The sequence below is a fragment of the Pagrus major genome, chromosome 4 (genome assembly GCF_040436345.1).
Source record: "Pagrus major chromosome 4, Pma_NU_1.0".
Taxonomy (NCBI): domain Eukaryota; kingdom Metazoa; phylum Chordata; class Actinopteri; order Spariformes; family Sparidae; genus Pagrus; species Pagrus major.
Window position 1 is genome coordinate 17,315,515 of NC_133218.1, and position 21,759 is coordinate 17,337,273.

Sequence of the window (21,759 nt, forward strand, 5' to 3'; positions counted from 1 at the left end):
AGACAATTCATGGGCTCTGATTATCATCTACAATAATGTGCCACAAACAGGTTACTCAACCACCTTTACGTGAATGCAGTTAAAGTGTAACTAAACAAAATAACTATGTGTTCAAGTACTGTACATAGGGGAGAACTGGTTAAGATGAGCCACTTTTTACATTTGATTAGTTTTCTGCAAATTAAAGTGTATTTCTTTCTAATCATAGTTAATGTATAAACAGGTTGTTGTGTACCCATGGAAATTAAAACAAGTGACCTAATTTTGATGGTTTCAGAACAATAACTGATCAAAAAAAAAAAAAAAAAAAAGCAGGCATATTCAACTTGCCCCAAGGTGGGTGTAAAATGGTTAAAAAAAAATTGGTAAACATGCTAATTTAACATTTTCAGCAAAGACTGTAATCTTTGTGTGTAGCTACAGGGAGAATGTATGTCTAAATGTGCTTTTTTTTGTACAATCACTGGCACATTTTACCCCACAACATTATGACCTCCATTATGACCTTGTTTTCTAGCTTACGCTGACTTAAATTAACATGTGATAATGTCCAAAACATATCTATAGTAGTTTAAATACAGGATTAATAGCTTTAGAAACATGAATTTACCTGGCATGACAACAATTATCATTTTTGCTCAAGTTAGCTTACCACCGGATACCAGGGGGGTGGCTCATTTTAGCCACTGGCTCAACTTACCCCCATTCCCCCTCATTAAACAAAATGTTCAAATGAAATGGGCAGATATTTAAAATGAATTCTTAAAGGTACTATGACTTCATTCTAACAAATTCTCGTCATTTACTTTCAAAGCCTCAATTTTGAAAGGCTCTGCCGGAAGCGTTGAGTTTTATTTTGACGTGCTTGACGCTGCTCACAGAGCCGGAGCGCCGCGGTCCCGTTATCTGCCAGTTCAAGCGTCCGCAGCCTGAAACACCGTCCCGGGATGAGGCGAAAGAGGAAAGAAGCAGGCGCTCATCAGAAAACCTCGATGAAATTCACCTGCGGGATTTGGAAAATGATTTTAATGCCTACGTGGTGGATTTTCATCGTTTGTCTGACAGGTAAGAGAGGATGAAGAGGGGGAAAAGATGGAAACCAGTGTGTGGAGGGAGTAACAGGTTGTTGAGCTCTGATTGAAGTTTGAAGTACAAACTAACGTCACTGTAACTAAGCTAGCTGTACTGGCTCAGTAATGACTGAGCCCTCACAGACGAATTAGTTAGATGAAGCTTTCCCCACGTACTGATGATATTATTTTACTACTTTTCCTAAAGCTGCTTTATTTAACTGAGAAGTTGTAGCAGCAGTTGTAGCCTGGTGTCCTCTGGTCCGGTATGCTAGCAGACTGCAGGCGACTGATATTTAGTCATGTGTCAATGATCCGACCACAAGCTATGAGGGTTGTGGATTAGGAGCTCTGACTTCTACTTTTAACAGACAAAATACTTTGAATAATGATTAAAGACATAGTAGACTCATGTAAAGTGAATTAGCCGTGCAGGCCTATACATACAGACAATAACAAATAAATCAAATTAGAAAAATGACAGTATGTTACCCTAGATGTGTATTCATAAATGTGCATAACCAACAGTGTAACTCACTGATATTATAGAAATATCAGCAAACAATGAATCTGCAGCTATTTTGATAACTGATTAATAATTGAAGTCATTTTTCAACAAAAATGGCAAGAAATATGATCAGCTTCAGCTTCTCAAATGTGAATATATTCTGGTTTTCTTAGTCTATTATGATGGTAGTAAACTGAATATGGAAAAAAGACATTTTAAGACATGAAGTTGCACAAATCTCACAACTTTAATTACAGCCCGACAGATATATCAGTTGGAATATATACTATCGGCCGATTACAAATTCAAGGTTGATGATTTATTTGTCAATATAAATATATTGTTGTCAGTTTATGATGTCTGATGTATAATACTGAAAAAAGAAGCTTAGGGTTATTTATTATCATTAAATCCCCAGTGAAGATTACTGTTTCAGTGTTCTGATATCATTTTAGACAATAAGGTTTATTGTTACACTGTAAAATATCCTGCCTTTACATATCTTTGCAATAAGTTTTTGATAACCACATTTTTAGGCATCATTGCGAAAAAATGTGTGTATATCTGCCGGGACTTGATATCAGAATTTTTAATTCTAATATCGTTATCAGCCCCAAAAATCAATCAATCACAGGAGGGTGTTTGATAATGGGTGTCTTTGAGTAGTATCATTTTAATTAAATGAAAATGCACATGAGAGACACATAACACGTCTATGAAAAGCAAAAGGGAGAGGTGAAGAGTCAGTGAAACAGCTTTTTTATATATTTTCCTCTCTAAAAGTTTTAGGAAAAGGAAATTATTCTCTCCACATGAAATCAGACACATTTAGAAAACAAAACATTGATACTACACTCAAATTTTCCCAAACATTCTCAGTAAGGCTCCTCTGTTCTATATTACAACAGTAACTACCGTCCCCTTCTCCTCCTCCTCCTCCTCCTCCTCCTCCTCCTCCTCCTCCTTCTCTTGCTTTCATTTTCTCCTCTGGAGGTGGCTTCCCCTGAAAAACTAATAAAGCCTGGATTGCCCCACAGCCTGTGATCCCAGGAAGACCAACCTCCTGGCTTTTTTTGTTCCAGTTCCTAGAAGTCGTAGACTGAAGTTCTCACTGAGGAATTTATGTTTTAGTCGGCTTGATTCCTCTCGGTCTGAATTTAAACGATGCTTCTTTTTTTCCCCCCTAAAGCCACACAGCTCCAGCCAAACTTTTACTTTAAACCAAATTGGCTTCAGATGACACACAAAAGCCTTTAAATAAATATATATAGAATGCCAGTATTTACTGCTAAGAAAAGTTTAAGCACAAAACTACCATGCAAGGTGTGAACGATAGCATTCAGAGCTTCTTAAGAACAATCTCTTTGTATTTTTAACAGCATGCCCAACAGGTATTTATAATGCTGTATATTACATACATGTTCAATTAAAATAAAACTAAAAAAATACAATTGTACAGTTTTATTTTCCAAATTCACATAGTATAAACTGACTGTGCAGTATTACTGAATCAGCAAATAGCTTGAAAGGGAATAAACAATAAACAAAATCTTACCCAGAGTTCTGTATAACACCTTTAAATTACTTGTTTTGTAATAGCCATAAAATTATTCAATTTACAATCATTCAAAACAGGAAAACACAGCAAATCTTCACATCTGATGAGTTAGAACAAGCTAATGTTTGACATTTGTGCTGAATAAATGACTTTAATGATCAATCAGTGATCAGATGCGGTTGCTTAATTTTCTCTTTATCAACTAATCGATCAACTGACCAATTGTCTCAGCACTGGATAGTATCCCTGTTTATGTCTGTGATGTTTTTTAATAGAAAAAGTGCCGGTGTAAGTCATGAAAGTCTGTAAACAACCTAGAACAAATAGCCTTGGTATACATGACATTGTGCTTGATGTAGCTTGTTGGTGTGTTCTGATTAAATCTGTCAGTTCTCTGACGCCACAGAAGGTGTTTAGATTCATTCTTAGTAACAAAAAAAAAACAAAGCTCTTTCGACAGGCCTGGTCTTGATTAAGCGAAGCTGCTCTCCTCTCATCCTTCACCTCATCCCTGTTCACTGGTCCAGTTCAGTCTCACCTCCCACTGCTTATCCAGAGAAAAACACACACATACACAGCAGCATACGCAGATGTTTCTGGGTGTGTGTGTGTGTGTGGGTGTGTTTTTCTCACATGGTCACTTCTCCAGTGTGTGTTACTGTTAAACTATGGAGCTCGAGCTCCTGCTCATCATGTGACTCAGAGTCCTGCGGCTTCAGAAGCTCAAAAACAACGTCAGGTCAACTCAGCTCACAGTGAGATTTCACTGAGTCAAACAGTCTTGTTTTTGTACACTTATCTTGCCAAACTGCACAATGATTCATTACATTCCAGCGAAAAGGAAAATAAGAATATGTGTTTCCAGTCAGTATTATAATAATCATAATTCTTCTTTGCCTAATCTTGTCTGCGAATAAAATGTATGATGTGAGGGGAGCATGTGATCCGTCAGACATTTTAAAGTTAGCAAACAAGTACTGGTGTCTCCCCTTAAACCGCGACTCAGCATCTGACTCAATGTGTGTTGCTGTCAGCTGTAGTGATCCTCAAAACCCTCTCATTACACGATCCCAGTTACTACCTGTTTTGGCTGCCAGAGCTGTGGTGTGTTTGTAAAGTCTGAAACTGTTAAATCAAGATAACTGTGCCCCACCAACAACAAATTGGCACCATTAAAACCGTGCCAAATTGGCTATTAGCAGCTCCTATTTGCAGTGTACCCATGGTGTACAGAAAACCATTGCTGGAGTAGTTTGATACTCAAGGAAAACTTAAATACGTGATGATTCAGAGGCATGTTCTGGAGTTATAAAGAGCAACTTTAAAAGAAAGTTTTCTAAGCAGATTTCTTGATTTTATTTATTCATTTTTTTAGGTGCTTTCTCAATCTCTGTTAATTATTAATTCGATAGTATCAAAACTATCGGAGCTATAAAAAAGGCAGATCTACAATCAGTACAATCAGATTTTCTAACCAAGGTGGCACATGAACATCACAAATGTGTTGTTTTTTGTTCAGTGACTTTTTTATGTGCCAGTACTATGTGCAGGTTGTTATTTAAAAAAAAAATTAAAACATAAATAAATAGCATTTAGTCATTTTTAATATTGTATAGAAGTTTAAATGTTGTGACAACCTCAGGTCACACTAAATCCAACAGTATCTACATCATGTCTGTGTGTTCAGATTTGTGTTATGACTCTGAGAAAAAGGAGTGTGACTTTTTCTGGGTTGTAAAACATAATTAATGATTACCCAGAAGTTTCTTTAACCATTCCTTCTTTCACACTTTACTGATCCTTCCTCATTATCTCCCTATCCTCCCACAGTTGTCCTCCCTCCTTGCTCGGGGGTTCATGTGTTTGTGAGAGATGACAAGAGACACGCTGTGCTGTTCCAGTCAGTGGTCCTCCCGTGTCAGTACAACAGCGTGTCCACCCAGACCCCCGTGGTGCAGTGGGTTTACAAGTCGTACTGCCGCGACCGCACGCGGGATTCGTTCAACTTCCCCGACAGCCTGAGTGGAGGCCTGGGTGGAGGTGGGCTGACGGGAGGAACCGGAGGAGTCGGTGGAGGGTATGAGACGGGGATGACGGCGAGCTACCTCGACTGCGCTGACAGCAGCCGGACGGTTCGAACTGTGGCGTCCATCTCTGGTGCCTCCATCACACTGTCAGAGTACTACAAGAATAGAGACATCTCCATCATCAACAGTAAGACTTCTGTAGTAAAAACTGCACCTGCGGTTCTGGTTCTCTGAGGTCCATGCTTAAACTCACCTCATGCCTTATTATATTCAAATCAAACAGCAGCCATGTAGCCATGCCAACACATTTCTTTAAGTGTTATAGGCTGAACTTAAGCTGAACCAGCTTTAGATGGAATTTCAGTCCATCTGCTTACAATTCACAAGTTGTATTGGAAAATTATTGAAGCCAAATACTCTAGACCTCTGACACAAAAGACAAAAAAGAGAAAAACAACAAAAGAAAGACATGAAAGAAATAACAAGTAACACAAATAACCCCCCCAGAGACGTATAATGAAACCAAGTCAAAAGCGTATTATTTTTGGGAGCTTCCAGTTTACTTTGTGCATAAAAGAAAAGCAGCTTCTCTGAATCTTCTGTAACATATTGATCCAAACCTGCAGCCAAGCCTGGCAAGTTTTATGAAAGCCATAAATTGGAGCATTGCCCCCCCCTATTCCCACAGATTCCTGATTAAGTGCCCAAACTGAAGTGAAACAGGGTAGGCTTTACTGAAAACCTTTAGAGCTTTCAGAACAATCGGGTTGCATAACTCAACAGTTATTATCCAGTTCTACAGTTTGGCATGAGTAGAAAAGAGTTTGATGTCAGATGTAAGAGATGGAGAGGTTTATTCTGAGAGAAGAATGGTCTCACATCTTAAATCCACCCAGACAGAAATCACTGATCAATCGGATAGTGAAGCCTGGCAAGTACTGGAGGTAAGACACGTGCAAAAAGTATAATATTCTCTGTTCAGACCTTGTATAAACATCTGTCCTAAGTGATCCGATCACAAGTTGACAGCTCTAAGTACAGGTGTGAATACCCCAAGACACAACTGAGAGCTGATCACTCAGACAGACCACATTCAGAGGTGGTCTGGGCCGCATGTGACCACATTCTTTTAGCAGTGTGTGCGAACATGAGTCCAAGGCAACATTAAAGAACAGCCTTACCATCATGTCATGCAAAGATCATTTAAGGGACACTACTGTGCATACATGCATGTGTTTTTGTGGTTGCATGTGTGTGTATGTGTGTGTGTGTGCTCGTTGAAGACAGTGAGGTAGTCTTGTTTGTAGGCCTCAGATTTATAGACCTCTAACTCTGGCTGAAGAATCGACCCTCTCTTCCCCAGCCAGGAACACAGACAAAAGAAATGGTTTTCACGCTGTCCTCTCATTCATCCTGACCTCTCACTCCTTCCCTCTGATGTACTTCAATGTCCCGCTTTTATTTTCGCTCTCTAGATCTCTTCGCATCCCACCATCCGCACACTCATTTCTCTCAGTGTAAGGCTTTTCATTCACTTTATCTTTTCTCTTCCTCTGTCCCACTTCACCTCCTGTGCTGAAACAGGTCAGTGTAGCAAAAAGTGAAAGCTCTAACTATGTTGCCTCTAGAGACGGCCAGTCATCCATACCCATGTAATCCTATTCAGGGTCACTGGGAGGCTGGAGTCTGTCCCAGCATGCACCGGGCAGGGGGTGTTCTGTTAATCACATGGCTAACACAGACAAATCAACACACTCACACACACTCATGGTCATTTAAAAGTCTAAAAGAAACCAACAGAATGTGTGTCTAATTTATTTCAAAGTAGCTTTAAATGAAAATAAAGTAGACAGTTTTAGAATAAAAGATTGCATGCTGGTGGTGTCACTTTGTCGAAGGAGAGACTGGTCACAGATGTGCTGTGCAGTCAGCGGGCCTCTCCTCCCTCTTCCTTAGCTAACAGGAAAAGGAAGTGAATTATAAAACCTATTTCCTCTCTGCTGTATTTACATGTCTGAGCGCATACAATGGAGTCAGTGACCCAGTTGTCCTGTGTGTTGGATTCTCTGGCAAAACTATATTTGAATTGTGTTTCTGGCATCTCAGTCACATGAAACAGCATTTCTTTGGAATCTTGCTTCTATAATTAGAAAAAACATGAAAAATGACCATAGGTTGTAATTTTGTACATTAGTTTGAGCTAACAAGATTACACTTCTTGGCCAAGAATAAAAATTGAATTGTAATTATTTCATTATTAAAATAACAGTATCTTGCTGACTTAGGCAAGCCTTATTTTCCAAAAGCTCCTTGCTCCAAATAGTGAAGATTCAGAACTAAATGTCGATCTAATTAAAGAGGTGTGAATCTCTAGGCAGCTCAGGATTTGTTTCCATTCAAAGGACTACAATACTATTATAAAGTGATTATTGATGCATCAAAATGTTTGATTACTATATACATGATTGTTTTATTCTCACTGTGGGACTACTTGCTACTCTTCAAACATACTTCATTTGTTATGATTCGTAATAAAACACAAACAGTTGAATTTACTTGCATTATCGTTGATCATGCTCAGCTTTCCTCACCAAAAGTCAAGAAGTAGCCTAGTGTAGATTGTTAACACAGTGCACATGTTTACATCTGTTGCGTTTAACCTTCCAATTGGTTCAGCCATAACAAACATACACACAGGTGGTCATAATGTCAAGAATTGGGTTTTAAATTTTTGATTATTGACTTTTTCTGCATTGAGACATGATCTTTCAAGAGAGAATGACGATGCATGTAAGACTCGATTTTTCCCCTATCTCTATGCTCTTAATTTGCTTATAAGATATGAAGGAGATTTTAAGTGGGAGGTTCTGACTTCTGAAATTGACACCACATGTTCAGCTCGCTCTGTTGGAGTTGTTGATGCTACAAAAACACTCAGTCCAGAGGATTTTGCTTGTAATTACAAGTTCTTCCCTTTTTCTCCCTGCAGAGGCAGACCTGCGCATAGGAGAGGTCCAGTGGGGAGACAGTGGAGTTTACATCTGTAAAGTGATTATATCTGACGATTTGGAGGGACCAAACGAAGCCTCTGTGGAGCTGCTGGTTCTTGGTAAGCTGCCGCTACTCTCCCAACATGCCTATTGGAAGGGATTTTAGTCTGAGTCCATTAAAGCTCTGGCACATTCTTCATTGTTGAACTTTTATGTGTACGTTTACGTGGTAGACTATTGAAAGTGTCCCACCACAAACTTTCATCTCTCATTTCCTATTTTAATATCAGGACTGAAGGGGAGTCTGACTGATCCTTTATACATAATTAGATATAGACACAAAAACACACATCATTTAGTGTAAATTGAATTTTCCAATGAGCTACTGTTACATAACAAGGCCTTTATAAGTTGACCTATTCATCACCGACAGCACAATACAGGCTCATTAATGAGCTGATTTATAACAAGCAGTGGCATTGTTTAATCTGTAACCATAGCAACTGCATTCACTCATACTGTATGTAACTGTATAGAGCAAGGTATTGAAACGTAGCTACTGCAGAATAGTTATCACTTGTTTCAGTCTTTGACTTTCACATTACTATGTCACTTAAGCCTATGTGTGTGTGTATGCATGTGTTATGTGTGTGTGTGTGTTTGTGTGTGTGTGTAAGAGTAAGAGTATTTGCGATGTGTTGTATCTTTACAGTGTCGTGTGCTTTTCTTTTTGTCACAAATGTTACCATAGCAACAGCTGAGAGGTTATGTGGCTCTTGGTGCTCTAATTCACTGTGAGGCTGAACTTTTGTTTGGCTGGCACTCAGAGACTTATGTGTATGCACACACACACACACACACACACACACACACACACACACACACACACACACACACAAGTACTAGACAGTAAGCTTTTACAGTTTGCAAGGACTTGAGTGAGTTCTGAATCCGTTTAAATGTTGGGTACAGCCTTGCTATGATAACGTGTTAAAGGTGTAGACTGGATAAGATTATGCAACATGAGTTGCCCTGTGCAGTCTTTAACCTGGCATGAGAGACCCTAAGTCTATCACAGTGCCAACATGTTGTATTTTTGTGGTCCTGGTGTAACTAATATGGCATGTGAGGCACTTGTCGGGTTTCCATAACAACAGTTGGGGCCACAGCGAATGGCTCAGCGGGTCTTTTGTCTTTTGAGCAAACGGGCTCAGAAGAAGGAGACAGGGATGATTTAATGATGTAGAGGAGGGACAGCAGAGCACAGTGATACAAAAGATGGAGGGTGACACCATGTGAGCCACTCGACTGATGTGGACCTCTGAGGAATCAGTGGCTGATACAAAGGAGGAAGAATTCTGCCTCACTCTGTTCTCTCTTTTGAGTTGTCTTAGCTCAGAAGCTACTCGCGAATGATACAACATACAAAAAATTTAAATGGGTATAAGGCCACGTCATTTGCCATGTGCTCCCACCACAAGATTTATTTCTTGCATGGTGTTAATTTTAACAGATCGGTATTTAGAAAAAAAAAATGTATCCAGTCTAAAAGTCTGCAGATGCTGGACCTTTGAGGATATCAATATTGGGGGCTCAATCTAATAACAATATATCATCAGATAGGATTTTTTAAACATAAGCAATCTTCGGGATCGACTGATATGTTTTATTTCACGGCCAATACTGTAACAAACTATTATTTACCCCCTTTTCTGTAGAGCTCTACCAGCATATAGGCTCACCCTCCCTTTACAATTCATCTCTATAGGAGGAGGATTATACGTTACAGTGTACAAACACCACCTTGCACCTGGATAACCATATAGGGGAAAACAAGCAAACCCAAAATACTTACTTAAATCTCAGTGAATCACCAGCCTGCAGGCAAATTCATGAGTAAGTGGGAACTCCTCAAGTGAGCTTCCTTTTACTGCTCGAGCAGGAGACGGACAGAAGACAAAAAAACAGATGTAAAATAGAGGTGCCTTAAAGTTTTTTGAATTCATGTGGTGATTCAGCTGCTTCACAATAAACTCTCTGTTTTCTAATCCAGCAAAGAACACGTTTAGCCTTCCAGAAAGATACTAAGTGAGGTATGTGCACTGTCAGCCAGAGTCAGGCCAAGATAGTCCAGCCTGCTCTCTGTTCCTCCAATTCTTCTTTCTCCTGCACTCCTCTCCTACCCTCTGTGATAATCACTCAATCAACGGTAAAACACCAGCATCTGCTCACGTCACACTCTGGCTTATTCACTTTTCACAAATCTTCAAATTACATGCTCAAACAAAACATACCGAGGACCATTTTCTTGCCAGCTTGTGACACACTGACCCTCATCTGTCATGTTAATGTTTGGTTCAGACATCTGCTGACCTTGTGTGGAGTCGTTTAAAAAGAAAATGAAAGGAGAAAGACACAACGCTAGAGATACCAGGGACGACAGTTTACAGGTGGTGATGTTTAACGGCTTGGGTTATTTCTGGCTTTCCTTGTCCTGAAACACATTTATGTGTAGAAGTAATCGATCTCGCCCTCTACCAAAATTGATTTTAAAAACTTTTTCTTTTAGACTTTAGAATAAATTCACTATATTTACAGTATGAGAATTTAAAAATAAAACCAATACATGAACCAAAATTGTAAATCAAATGAAAACAAGTTAAATATACACATAAGCAGCAACAGTTAAATTATCCATTAACATTGGCCATTGCCATGCTACCAAAGCCTCATGGGAATTGTAGTTAGAATAGTTTGACACTTTGGGAAGAGTCTTGTCGACAGTGTGCGGTTGCCAGACAATCAGTGCAATATCCAGGAAGTCACTGTTCTCAGCCAAGAACTAGTCATTTTTAATGTTTGTTGAAATTGTATGGTATTCAAATTGTAGCATTCCTGTTGTGAATACATCTAATTTATCTCAGATAATTTACAGAAAAGCCCAGAAACATGTTTCAGCATGATAAAGAACACATTCAGCTGCAGAAACTAACTGGTGTCAATGGCATTCAACTTTGGCTGTCTATAGCAACTATTCCTGAATTGATAAGCGTGATGATTTATCAAATTGGAGAAAGACTATTACAGAGAGAAGTAATGGACTTATGGTTGTCCAAGTCTCACTCAGGACCTACTACTCTCTTCTGGCAACAGAGAGTCACAGACAAATAAACAGTTTCAGGAACAAAATGTTTCTCTGCAGCCTGTTTTCTGGCTCTGAACATGAGGAATGTTCCCACCTGTGACTTTTGCAGCTCTGCATGTAACATTACTCACAGCTCCTGCCTATTTGTCATGTTATCTTCATGAGAATGATTCATGTTCCAGTCTGTCTTCTTACCAGACAGATAATCTCACAGCCTTTACTGTAAAATCAGAAACCAGATGATCAAACTGCTTATCAGTTGCTCTGATATGAAGACTTTCTGGAACAAGACCAGAACGTCCTCTGGTGCATGCTGCTATCTTTATCTATATATCTTTTTTCTCTGTTTTTGTCTTTTTCTCTTCTCATGCATGCTGCTGCTGCAACTTTCTTTGAATCAATCATTCAAATTTATATCAACCTCCTCTCCTCTCCTCCTTTTGTCACCTCTGCTGTCTCTCTCCAGGTTTCTCAGGTGTGCCTGAAGATCTCCTGCCAGACTTTGATTTGAAGATTATGCCAGGTATGGGCATAATGTATTCTCCTCCTCACCTGCTTCCTTCCATTCATACTAACCCTACTTACTGCTCTAATCATGGGTGTAGGAACCATTTGGATGGTGGTGGTGGTGGTGGTGGAGTATTCTCTAGGATATATTTTTGCAGATGATCCAGGGCATTTAGGAGAGAAATGATCTCTGACATTTGACAACTGATCTGATAAAGAGAGGCAGACAAAAAAATGTTTCCCCAATGTTTAATGGTTCCTATGCTAACCGCTCTGATGCTCTCTAACCTATTCTCCAGAGTGTGATTCAACTACAATGACTTTTTACCAGAATGAATTCAGAGCTTTTTTTAACCCAACCGTCAGATCCACACCCATCAGATAATGAGCTGGCCATCACTCCCACTAAGATGAGCTGTGCTGGAAAACAGCTATTATGGTCATTATAGTTATTTATGGCTGTGGTTAGCATGTCATCCCACATCATTTGGACACTCCAGTAAACACACAGTGATCAAAGGGGGGTGTGGGGTTCATTATCAGCGAGTTTGTGGGAAAGGATAGATGAATAGATGAATTGTGTGGAGGTCGACCAAAAAGACATGGTATGATGAATGGTTACTGCATGCTTATCTCTGGTGTTAGTGTTGCATACGCACATGTTGTTGATGACATCGACTCCCACAGTGCAGTGCCCTGAAATGTGTGTGTGTGTTTGTGTGTGTGTGTGTGTGTGTGTGTGTGTGTGTGTGTGTGTAGGGGTCATAATAGTTGCAGATGAGATCACATTACAAGCTGATTTGTTGTCACAGCCGAATGGTCAGTATCTTACAGAGCAGTGTAAACTGCCCTGTTCCTTCCTGTAGCAAAATCAGGTTTCCTGTGTGTGTGTTTGTTGTTGGTTTTACATTGTTAAAGATTTCCTTATCTGCCCTCTCCTTCCCTTTCCTTTGCTTTGTCCCTCTAGACAGATACATGTAGTTTATCTGTTGTACTTTCTGTATCAGTCACTTCAACGGCCGATTACTCGAATACTAAAATCATCTCTTCCTTTTTTGTAACTCATAGTTAAGATTGAATTTGTTCTGATTTATTACATCGCAAGAAAAACAATTTTCTCCGGGAAAACATTTTTATGTCCCTAGCTGATGTCCCAGCTTTACAGTTTGGAATGATTCCTCACTGTGTTATTATTATTATTATTATTATTATTATTATTATTATTATCTTCTCTCGTTATTGCAGTTACTTAATGGTCACACTGCCATCTTATTAGGGATTTTCTCTTGTTATAAACCTAATGCTAATACATGTTAGGACATCTGTAGCTCCCATTTTAAATAGTTAAGATTGAAAGTGTGCTTCCATCATTTTCTAATGTAAACATGAGACATTCTCAAACTTAGGCTTTAAAAGTATACAGTATGCAACTTGGACAGAGGCTCATAGTCTACATGTAATGCAGACGCAGTCTAATTTTAGTCTGTGTATACATGGCGATATACTGTTCTAAAAAGTACAGACAGAGGAACTTCAATGATTGTGCACCATTTACAGGTGTTGACGAGCAATACTGCACATGTAAAGTAAGCTGTATAAAGCCTTTAGTGGATTCAGAGGGAGCTGCATGAAACTAGATAAACTGGCTCAAGTAATGTCACTTGAGATCAATATGAAAACTACAAAAAATAAACTGGGGATGTGGAGTTACAAAGAAGTGAGCTTAACAGACCTCTATAGCCAACTCCTCATCTAAGTTCGAGGCTACAATTGCTGCTACTGACCCAACTAATAGCAAGTTGCATTGTGGGTAATGCAGGCAGCAAGTTTTGACATTGAAGAGGAATGTGTGGGGTTAAAGAGAAGATATCTCTGGTTGTTCTGCATCGGTTTTGACTGTTTTTTTCTAACTGTCTATTGTGAGTCCAAAGATATTCAGGGTGTAAAATGATAAATAATAACAGCCATTTTCAAGCCAAACAACAAACAGAGTGATCTGATCAAATCAAACTGTTGTGTATCTACAGTCCCCTCCAAAACTATTGGAGCAGCAAGGCCAATTCCTTTATTTTTGCTGTACACTGAAAACATCTGGGTTTGACACCAAAAGATGAATATGAGACTAGAGATCAGTATGTCAGCTTCCATTTCCAGGTATTTACATCTAGATCTGTTAAAAAACTTAATAGCACCTTTTGTTTGAACCCACCCATTTTTCAAGTGAGCAAAATTATTGGAACATGTGACTGACAGGTGTTTTTGCTGCCCAGGTGTGTCCTATCATTGATTATTCAAACAATAAATAGCTCTCTACTCTCACTTTCAGCTTTGGGTTTTGCCTTTGCAGACTTCATTTATAGTTAAAAAGGTGTAACCGACATGAAGACCAGAGAGATGACTATGGGAGAAAAGCAAGCAATTTTGAAGCTGAGGGAAGATGGAAAATCAAAATCAATCAGAGCTGTTTCAATAGTTTCAGAGGGGACTGTATGTAAATGCTCTACTGTATGTGTTGATTTATATGTAGGATTTTGTGTTGTGTGTACTTCCAGAGTGGGTGTTTGTGGCGGCGGTGGCGCTCGGCAGCATCTTATTCCTGCTGTTTGTTGGCGTTTGTTGGTGTCAGTGTTGTCCTCACTCCTGCTGCTGCTACGTCAGCTGCTGGTGCTGCCCTGACACATGCTGCTGCCCTCGACACCGTGAGTATAAACACACACACACGCACACACATACACACACACACAGATATGCTAAAGATTACTTACGCTGATTGAAAGTTGAAGTACTTTTTTTATTGAAAGTCTGAATGGGATTGTGTGCTGCTTTTGTAGTATATGAGGCAGGTAAGGGTATAAAGACGGGCACCTCCACCCCTCAATCACCTGTCTACCCTCCATACTTTGTCACTGGTGTCCCTACGATGGTTCCCATCGCCCCCCCGTCCCTGGTGGACAAGATGTCTTCTGTCCCCCCTTCGGATGGCAGCCTACTCACAGCAGGTGAGGTCCTTTTCTTTATTAACAAGTGAATTTGTGTTTTAAAAATAATTGAAAGACCATATTTGTGTTTTTTGTTTTGTTTTTATCTTTTAGCTCGCTCAAGTCATCCCAAGAGTTTATAAAACTTAAAATAAACTTAATTTGAAAAAACTGCCTTTGTGTGAGGCATTCATGCACAGCGTTCAAAAAAAGTTTTAACAGGAAAGTAATAGTTTCTTTTAGTTCCTTTTTTTATTTTCTACATGTGATAGTTAAAAATTGATGTGTGTGTATTCTCATATTACTGTGTATTGACTCTTTTATTTTGCAATCATGTCCAGAAACAATAGAACTGGAATGAAATAGTGAAATAAAAAATAAAGAAAAAAACATCAGGTTGATCCTCGCTCCACAATTAACACAAACACAAACCGAAGTTTTACATGCTGATGGGTCAAGTCTGTATCTGCAGTGCCCATGCATGCTGTAGGGGTTCCCTACCGCGTGCCGTCACCTCAGGATCAGGACTCTCTCAGGGTGCTACAGTATGTAGAGAAACAACTGGCTCACTTCAACCCTGCCAGGTCCATCAGCCACCAGTGTAAGCCTCGTAAACATCCTGTGGATTTACTCTCTGAAAATGCTGTCTGGATCTTCTGTTGCATGTCGACGCAATCAATAGTCAATGCATGCTGCACATCTACTATTGTTAGTGCCTCTTGCCTTCTTGCACTCTTGAGCTTGTCTTGGCATGCCTCTCTGCACAAGCATTCTGCTTATTGAATTTCCTATAGTTCAGATGGGCATAGTAGCAGGTGTGCATGCAGACGATACATTTTAACAATTCTCACTCAAATTTGCAGGCCTTGACTCCGACTTTCTTCTTCTGCAGTGCCTTCATTTCATCAAATCTGGTGCTTCCTCACAGAGAAAACTTCTGATTTATTTGTTTATTTCTCAGTCATTTATTAATCTTTCATTTTCACACATCCAGCCTGCAGCATGTCTGAGCTGAGCTCCCTCCACGAGGGAGAAACCGGCTTCCGCCAAACATACAGAAACGTCCAGAAGAAAGCTCTCCCTGCCATCCCCGACCACGACCCTCAGCCTGAACCCCAACGCTACCGTGACACCCGCAGCCCAGAGCCACAGCGTTACCGTGACAATCCCCCTTCACCGCAACGATATCGTGATGACCCTGATTCAGAGCCTCGCCGCTGCCAGGAGGAGCCCCTTCCTCCACGCCGGTACAGCGACGACCCTCCGTCCTCCTCTCAGTCGCGCAGGCCCGGCCGAAATCAGCGGCAACAGAATCACAGCGAGGAGGAAAACCCCAACAGGTACAGAAAGAGAGAGCAGACTGAGGGTGAAATGAGAGGACAGTTTTCACTTACTTCGCAAATGTTTAAAATTTTCAGTGGTGGAAAAAACTGTTTCAGGAATCTATTTTTTGTAGGTTTCTTTTAAGTTGGACTTGGGTGGAGTTATTTTGAGTTAATTGTTTGCCCTGCACAAAAATACAAATACAAATCCAGTAAAATCCTGTATACGTGACCAAGACATCAGCATTCTTTGGGAGAAATGTTTCTCCACTCCTTACCAGATTACAGAAAGCAAGTTTTCTTTATACAACAGATGACATTTAAGCAATCAACTTATTGGAAAAAGCCAACTGTAACCCATTTACTTAGCTGCATGAAAGTGTAGCAGCATATGACTGCAAACACATATTATCTGTTGGCATACACAATAATCACAATCTATTGACCTTCTCTTGGCCTTGTGTTGTGTTTTGCAGGTGGAACCCTCGTTCAGAGCATCTGCAGAGAAAGACGTATCGTACTGCAGGACGAACCGGCTCACTGGATGAGCTGGAGGAGTTTGCTGCCACTTACAAGCAGAGAGGAGGCAGAGCTACAGAGAAAAGAGAGGAAGACAGGGGAGACTATGACATGGAGCTTCTGGAGTTCAGTCGATATCCTTCCTACCGGGATTGTCCAGCACAGCATTATTACAATAATGAAAATGAGTTTGAAGACAGCAGCGACCGTGAAGATCATCCCAGACGAAACAGGAAAAACGGACATGCCATAAGTCCACTTCAATCACCCAAAAAGAGGAGTGGCACTTGGGACAGCGAGCGCCCTGTCCCACCTCCTCCCAGAGTCAGTCCACCGTCTACTTCTTCTCAAGAGAGGGATTATGATGGCACGTTCCTGAACAGCTTGCTCGATCGTAAGGCTAAGTTGCGAGGGGTCGGCCAGGGCAAGAGTGGGACCCGGGGTGAGGATGATTCAGACACACCCTCGAAGAGCAGCTCGAAAAAAAGCAGCGGGGAATCTAGTCGGCACTGCAGCCGCTCTCCTAGTAACAGACCTGAGGTGGAGTCACTGCCTCCTTATACAGAGACAGAGCGAAGCAGACCTGACAGGCCGTCTCCACGGCCGCCCCCAGCAAACATTCGCTCACCTCAACCTCCTGCTCATTCTATGCCCGGGCGCAGAGAGGAACCCAGAGACAAGAGCCGCAAAGTGGTGAGTTGCATTTCGGCCTTTTAGATTATTGTCAGGATTGTATTCTAGTAACACTTATCTGCAGATCAACAGCAGTGAATGGAGCTTGCATCTTTTCTAGTAATTTAAAACAAGTTGATGGTGCTTCTGAAAATGTTTGAAAAGAGTTAACACTAGGCTAACTACAAAGTCTTTAACACTCAGTGTTGTATTTCCCGACTTTTAAGGGAGTATACTAGGACCTTTCCTGAAGAACATTTTGAGGAACTTAGGAAGTAAACTGTGCATTTAACTGGACAACCAGAGATTAAATTTAGTTCCTACATGATAGTTCCAGGTAGCAAAAAGTCCTGACGCCACAGGTAGTTTATGATGATTTTGGAAGTATTGGGGAGAAGCTTGCAGGGGGCTGACTGGTTAACACAGACCCAGTAGCTGTTTCAAGGGGAGAGGAAGTCACAAGAGGGAGCAATGATGTGAGAACAAACAAGTAAACAATAGATTTAAAACTCGATTTGCTGATTGTGTCATCACGGCTCACAGCAGATATAAATAAACTTACTCAAACAGGTTGTCCACTTCAGTCTCCTTTTAATTCATTTTTAAAATCAGTCTTTTAGTTTCTAGTTTAGTTCCTGAGTTTAGGTTATCTGGTTCAAAAGTTCCTGGAGTTATTCCACCAAGTAGCAGTAGTTAGTGGCAATTATGATAAGCTTTATTTATACAGCACTGTAGATGTCCTCCATGTCCTGTGGACATCCATGAAGTAAGCCAGAAGAGGCTTAGCTCATCAAATAACATAAGTACACAAAGCGATCAAAGTTAAGCATACTGCTACCTGAGAAATAACAGAGTTGCCTTCAAACTAAACTACCGCTCTAAGCTGCAGGTACGTATAAACATGCTTTAAAAAGGAAGTTTATTTATTCTGTATCTTTAGTCAGGCTTATCAGTTTCTGAACGTTTAGATGTACATGTGATCCAAGATTACTTTTCGTCTAATCCTTTTTTCAAGCTGATGCAAAGGAATGTAATTGGTGGTTATTCAAAATATTTCTGAAAATAAAACTAAACTGAGACCCCTGAAATGTTCATGAGCCCTGCACTTAGAGAGTTGAGTTATCATGTGGATTGGATGATGTATCTTAAACCTGCTGATATTAAAAAAACAATGGAGTACTCAAACTCATCATGAACTCTAAGGTTGAGAAAGTTTTTAGGCCCACAGTAAGTGTTGTTGTTGTACCTTTGACAGGTCAGGTTCAGAAGCTACTACAGTGAAAACTAGGTAGAAAACTCTGTTCTGTATCCAACTACTCTCCATAACAATCATAACTGGTTGTCTCCTCCCTGATAAAACCTGGGCCAAATAGGTTTTCAACATCAAAGACTTCCTGTATAAGATCAAATGATTTACTAGCTTTTGATCAAATATTCAGTTAATTTGAAAAAAGGAGTTGAAATGCATTTTGTCCCAGGTTCTATTCCACCATAATAACCCCGTTTGGCTAATGTTTACTATCACTTTACTCTCTCATTTTACTGAAAAAGATCTTCATCCTTTGGTGTAAACTCTCTTGTTTTGATCGCTTACACTTTTTTTTATCTTCACCAGAGCACTCTTCTCAGCCGGGATTCCCTCATCGTCTGAAAGCCGCTCAAACCGAGCACTTCGAACAGACTCTGCAGAAACTGTATGTCAGCTGATGACAGAAATGAGTGTGGATTTATGCAAAGAACAGCAAACTTTGAAGGAAAGCTGAATGAAGAAATGGACTACAGACTTTTACTATCGAGGCTGTCACTGGGGTTTCTGCCTGTGACGTCGCTGAATGATGAAATCATCACTGTTCAGTTTCTGTCACCGACTGCCTCATATGTATCTCGGCTGGACTAACACTGAACCAATGTGAGCTGGGTGTATGACCTGGACTGTCCCGCCCAGCAGGACACTGTTTGTCTCCCCTCGTCTCTATAGAAAAGGCTCTGAGACGGAGAGACTTGCTTTACGCTTCCAGCACAATGAGCGCATTCATTTCCATTTGATGAGATATCTGCATTTTAAAGAGCTCAGTGGTCGAACAGAAGGTATATGACAACACCATTATTGTACAGGACATATTGTAGCTTCAGTTGTGTCATTCAGTAACATATTCAGGGACTAAAGCGCCTAATTCACAAGGCTTGTGCAAGGAGATTTTAATGTTGACTAAAGCTGGAATTAGTAACTAACATTTCCAAATGTTGATAGGATGTGTATCTAAAGTGGGAGTGGACAAAATAATGCAAACAAGGAAAAGGATGGTAACTCTGAAAGCTGCATTCGGCAATATTTTAGATTGACAATGGCTCGAATGTGTTAAGTGTCACTTGTGCTGACTATTTATTATTCAATTCTGCAGTTCCACTCAACTATACAGAGAGCTGTGGCCTCTTTCAGCTCATTGTTTTAATTTTGCAGCCTGCAACTTTGGTTCACTCTCTCTAAAATGCATGACAGTAAAGCGTTACTACAGCAAGGTGCATGTGCCTATCTACTTAGCAAGCTAATAGCTGTTGCTGTCTATTTGTTTTAATGCTCTGTACCTTTAAACGGTTACTTGTGAGGAGAGTCTCCGTGTGTAGTGGGCTTGTCTTATCTTGAATAACTCAGGCAGACTAGCTTCTCTGATTCCTATAACCTTGCTGCAGTGCTTCATGATCAAGTTAAGAGCTAGAGTTAGCGACTAGCTGGTAAAAACTGTGGAGCATTTGTTCCCCTCAGGAGTTGTTGGGAGACCAAAACAAAACTACAGTGAAAGTGAATATTGGACTTACATTCATCAGGTGGACAGAAACACGACTCCAAATGAATGAATTTGTTGCTCTGTAACTGCTGGACGTGTAAATAAGCAACTGTTTGCGAAAATGTTTCCCCTAACAGCTTTAGAAGATGATAATATCCCAGTGTGTTTACAGCTTTTTCTATTGCCGCTGTGTGGCCATAAAACCAACTTATGTTGCTTTAAGTGACTTAGTCATAAATGTAAATGACCTTTTATCAGCTAGAAAATAATTCTGTCAATTGATTAGATGTTTATTGGTTTATAGTTTAGTGAAGTGTTTTAGGTAAAACATAAGATGGGAGAGGATTTCTAAAGAAATTAAATGAATTTGTGCCCAAACTGCAGAAGTGCCAGTCATAAAAGTATTTGATAATGTATTTTGTTACTGGGAATCATTTTGAAATTCATGACAACATACAGTATAATCCAAAACTACACTGACAAAGTACCAAATTGATATGGGTTAGGCCTAATACTGCAGTCTGGCCTCTGACCCTGTATGACCCACATGTGTCGCAGCATTGCAGTAATGATTTCCAAGTCACGGTCCTCATTCATGAAGCAGTAACATTATTTTGTCTCCACCCTGTGTGTCAGTGGAGCTTTTCAACTTCTGTTAAAACATGTTAGTTTGCACAAAGTAACTATTTTCTCCAAGGGACTAAAACCTGAAGACATTTTGTATTTTTTAAAAACATTTAAGGTATTTAGCAGGCTCTTGCCTTTAAAACATTTTTGTACTACATAATGAAAACATTTTATATATAAACTCGACCTATTTATGTGTGCAGTGTGATACGATTGTTGTAATCTGTAAACGATTATGTTTGTCTAAGCTTTCTATGTACATAAGATGAAGTGTCTTTGAGTTGATTACTGTAATTCAGCCTTTTCTTATCGCTGCTGAGTCAACAGCTGAACCAACACCTTCATGTGTTATCAGCAGCAGTCACACACACATACACAAAAGAAAACACACATTAGCGTACTGATTCTCCATCAGTCGTGTTGCTTATTTTGTCTAACATTACACCATGCAGTATTTTATCATTCCTGCCTCAGCGTTGGGTCGGCATGTCTCGAGAAAAGTCTAATGTCAGTGTTTAATTTTCTTTCATTGTGTTTTCTGCTGTCTGGTACTGACGTGTGTGTGTGTGTGTGTGTGTGTGTGTGTGTGTGTGTGTGAGAGAGAGAGAGAGAGAGAGAGAGAGAGATGAGTCTTTACTTTTCTGTAAAGGAGACAATGTGTAATTGAGTATGACTCATGTCTTTGTTCATTGTTTTAATCACAGACTGACTGCCTGTCTTTACTGCACAGCTGTGTCAAAACTCACATATCACTTCTGCCAGCTCAACCACAGTTATCTGTGTCGCAGTTGTTCTGTCGTCCACATAAATAATTTCTTACAACACTTAAGTCCATAAAGTGTCTGTTTATTAAACCGGCAAGATCCAGTTTGGCATAACACAAACATGAAGACCAAAAGGGTTTATATCTCCGCCTTCTTAGCAAATTAGCTTAGCATAAATCATTGAACCAAGGTATTTATTTCAAGGAATTATGTGACAAGCAGAGGTGGAATTCAGCTAAGCACATTTATTTAACAACTGCACTTAAAGCTGCTGTCAGGAGTTTTT

The 21,759-nt window shown here is 40.0% G+C and overlaps 1 protein-coding gene across 1 annotated transcript; it reads left to right on the forward strand.

The window, feature by feature from the left end:
- The first annotated feature begins 1,019 nt into the window (after positions 1-1,019).
- On the forward strand, positions 1,020-19,134 carry LOC140995036 (immunoglobulin-like domain-containing receptor 2). Its single transcript, XM_073464921.1, has 10 exons — positions 1,020-1,065; positions 4,967-5,350; positions 8,153-8,272; positions 11,765-11,821; positions 14,358-14,504; positions 14,637-14,804; positions 15,256-15,384; positions 15,778-16,123; positions 16,582-17,317; positions 18,912-19,134. The coding sequence occupies exons 1-10, from the start codon at positions 1,020-1,022 to the stop codon at positions 18,945-18,947; spliced, it is 2,169 nt and encodes a 722-aa protein (XP_073321022.1). The 3' UTR covers positions 18,948-19,134.
- The last annotated feature ends 2,625 nt before the right edge of the window (positions 19,135-21,759 follow it).

What these genes read in the sequence shown, in the direction of transcription:
- LOC140995036 (XM_073464921.1), top strand. Translation starts at nt 1,020, where the DNA reads ATGATTTTAATGCCTACGTGGTGGATTTTCATCGTTTGTCTGACAG. An exon ending in TGTGGAGCTGCTGGTTCTTG is followed by an intron (nt 8,273 to 11,764) that starts GTAAGCTGCCGC and finishes GTCTCTCTCCAG; the next exon opens with GTTTCTCAGGTGTGCCTGAA. An exon ending in TGATTTGAAGATTATGCCAG is followed by an intron (nt 11,822 to 14,357) that starts GTATGGGCATAA and finishes GTGTACTTCCAG; the next exon opens with AGTGGGTGTTTGTGGCGGCG.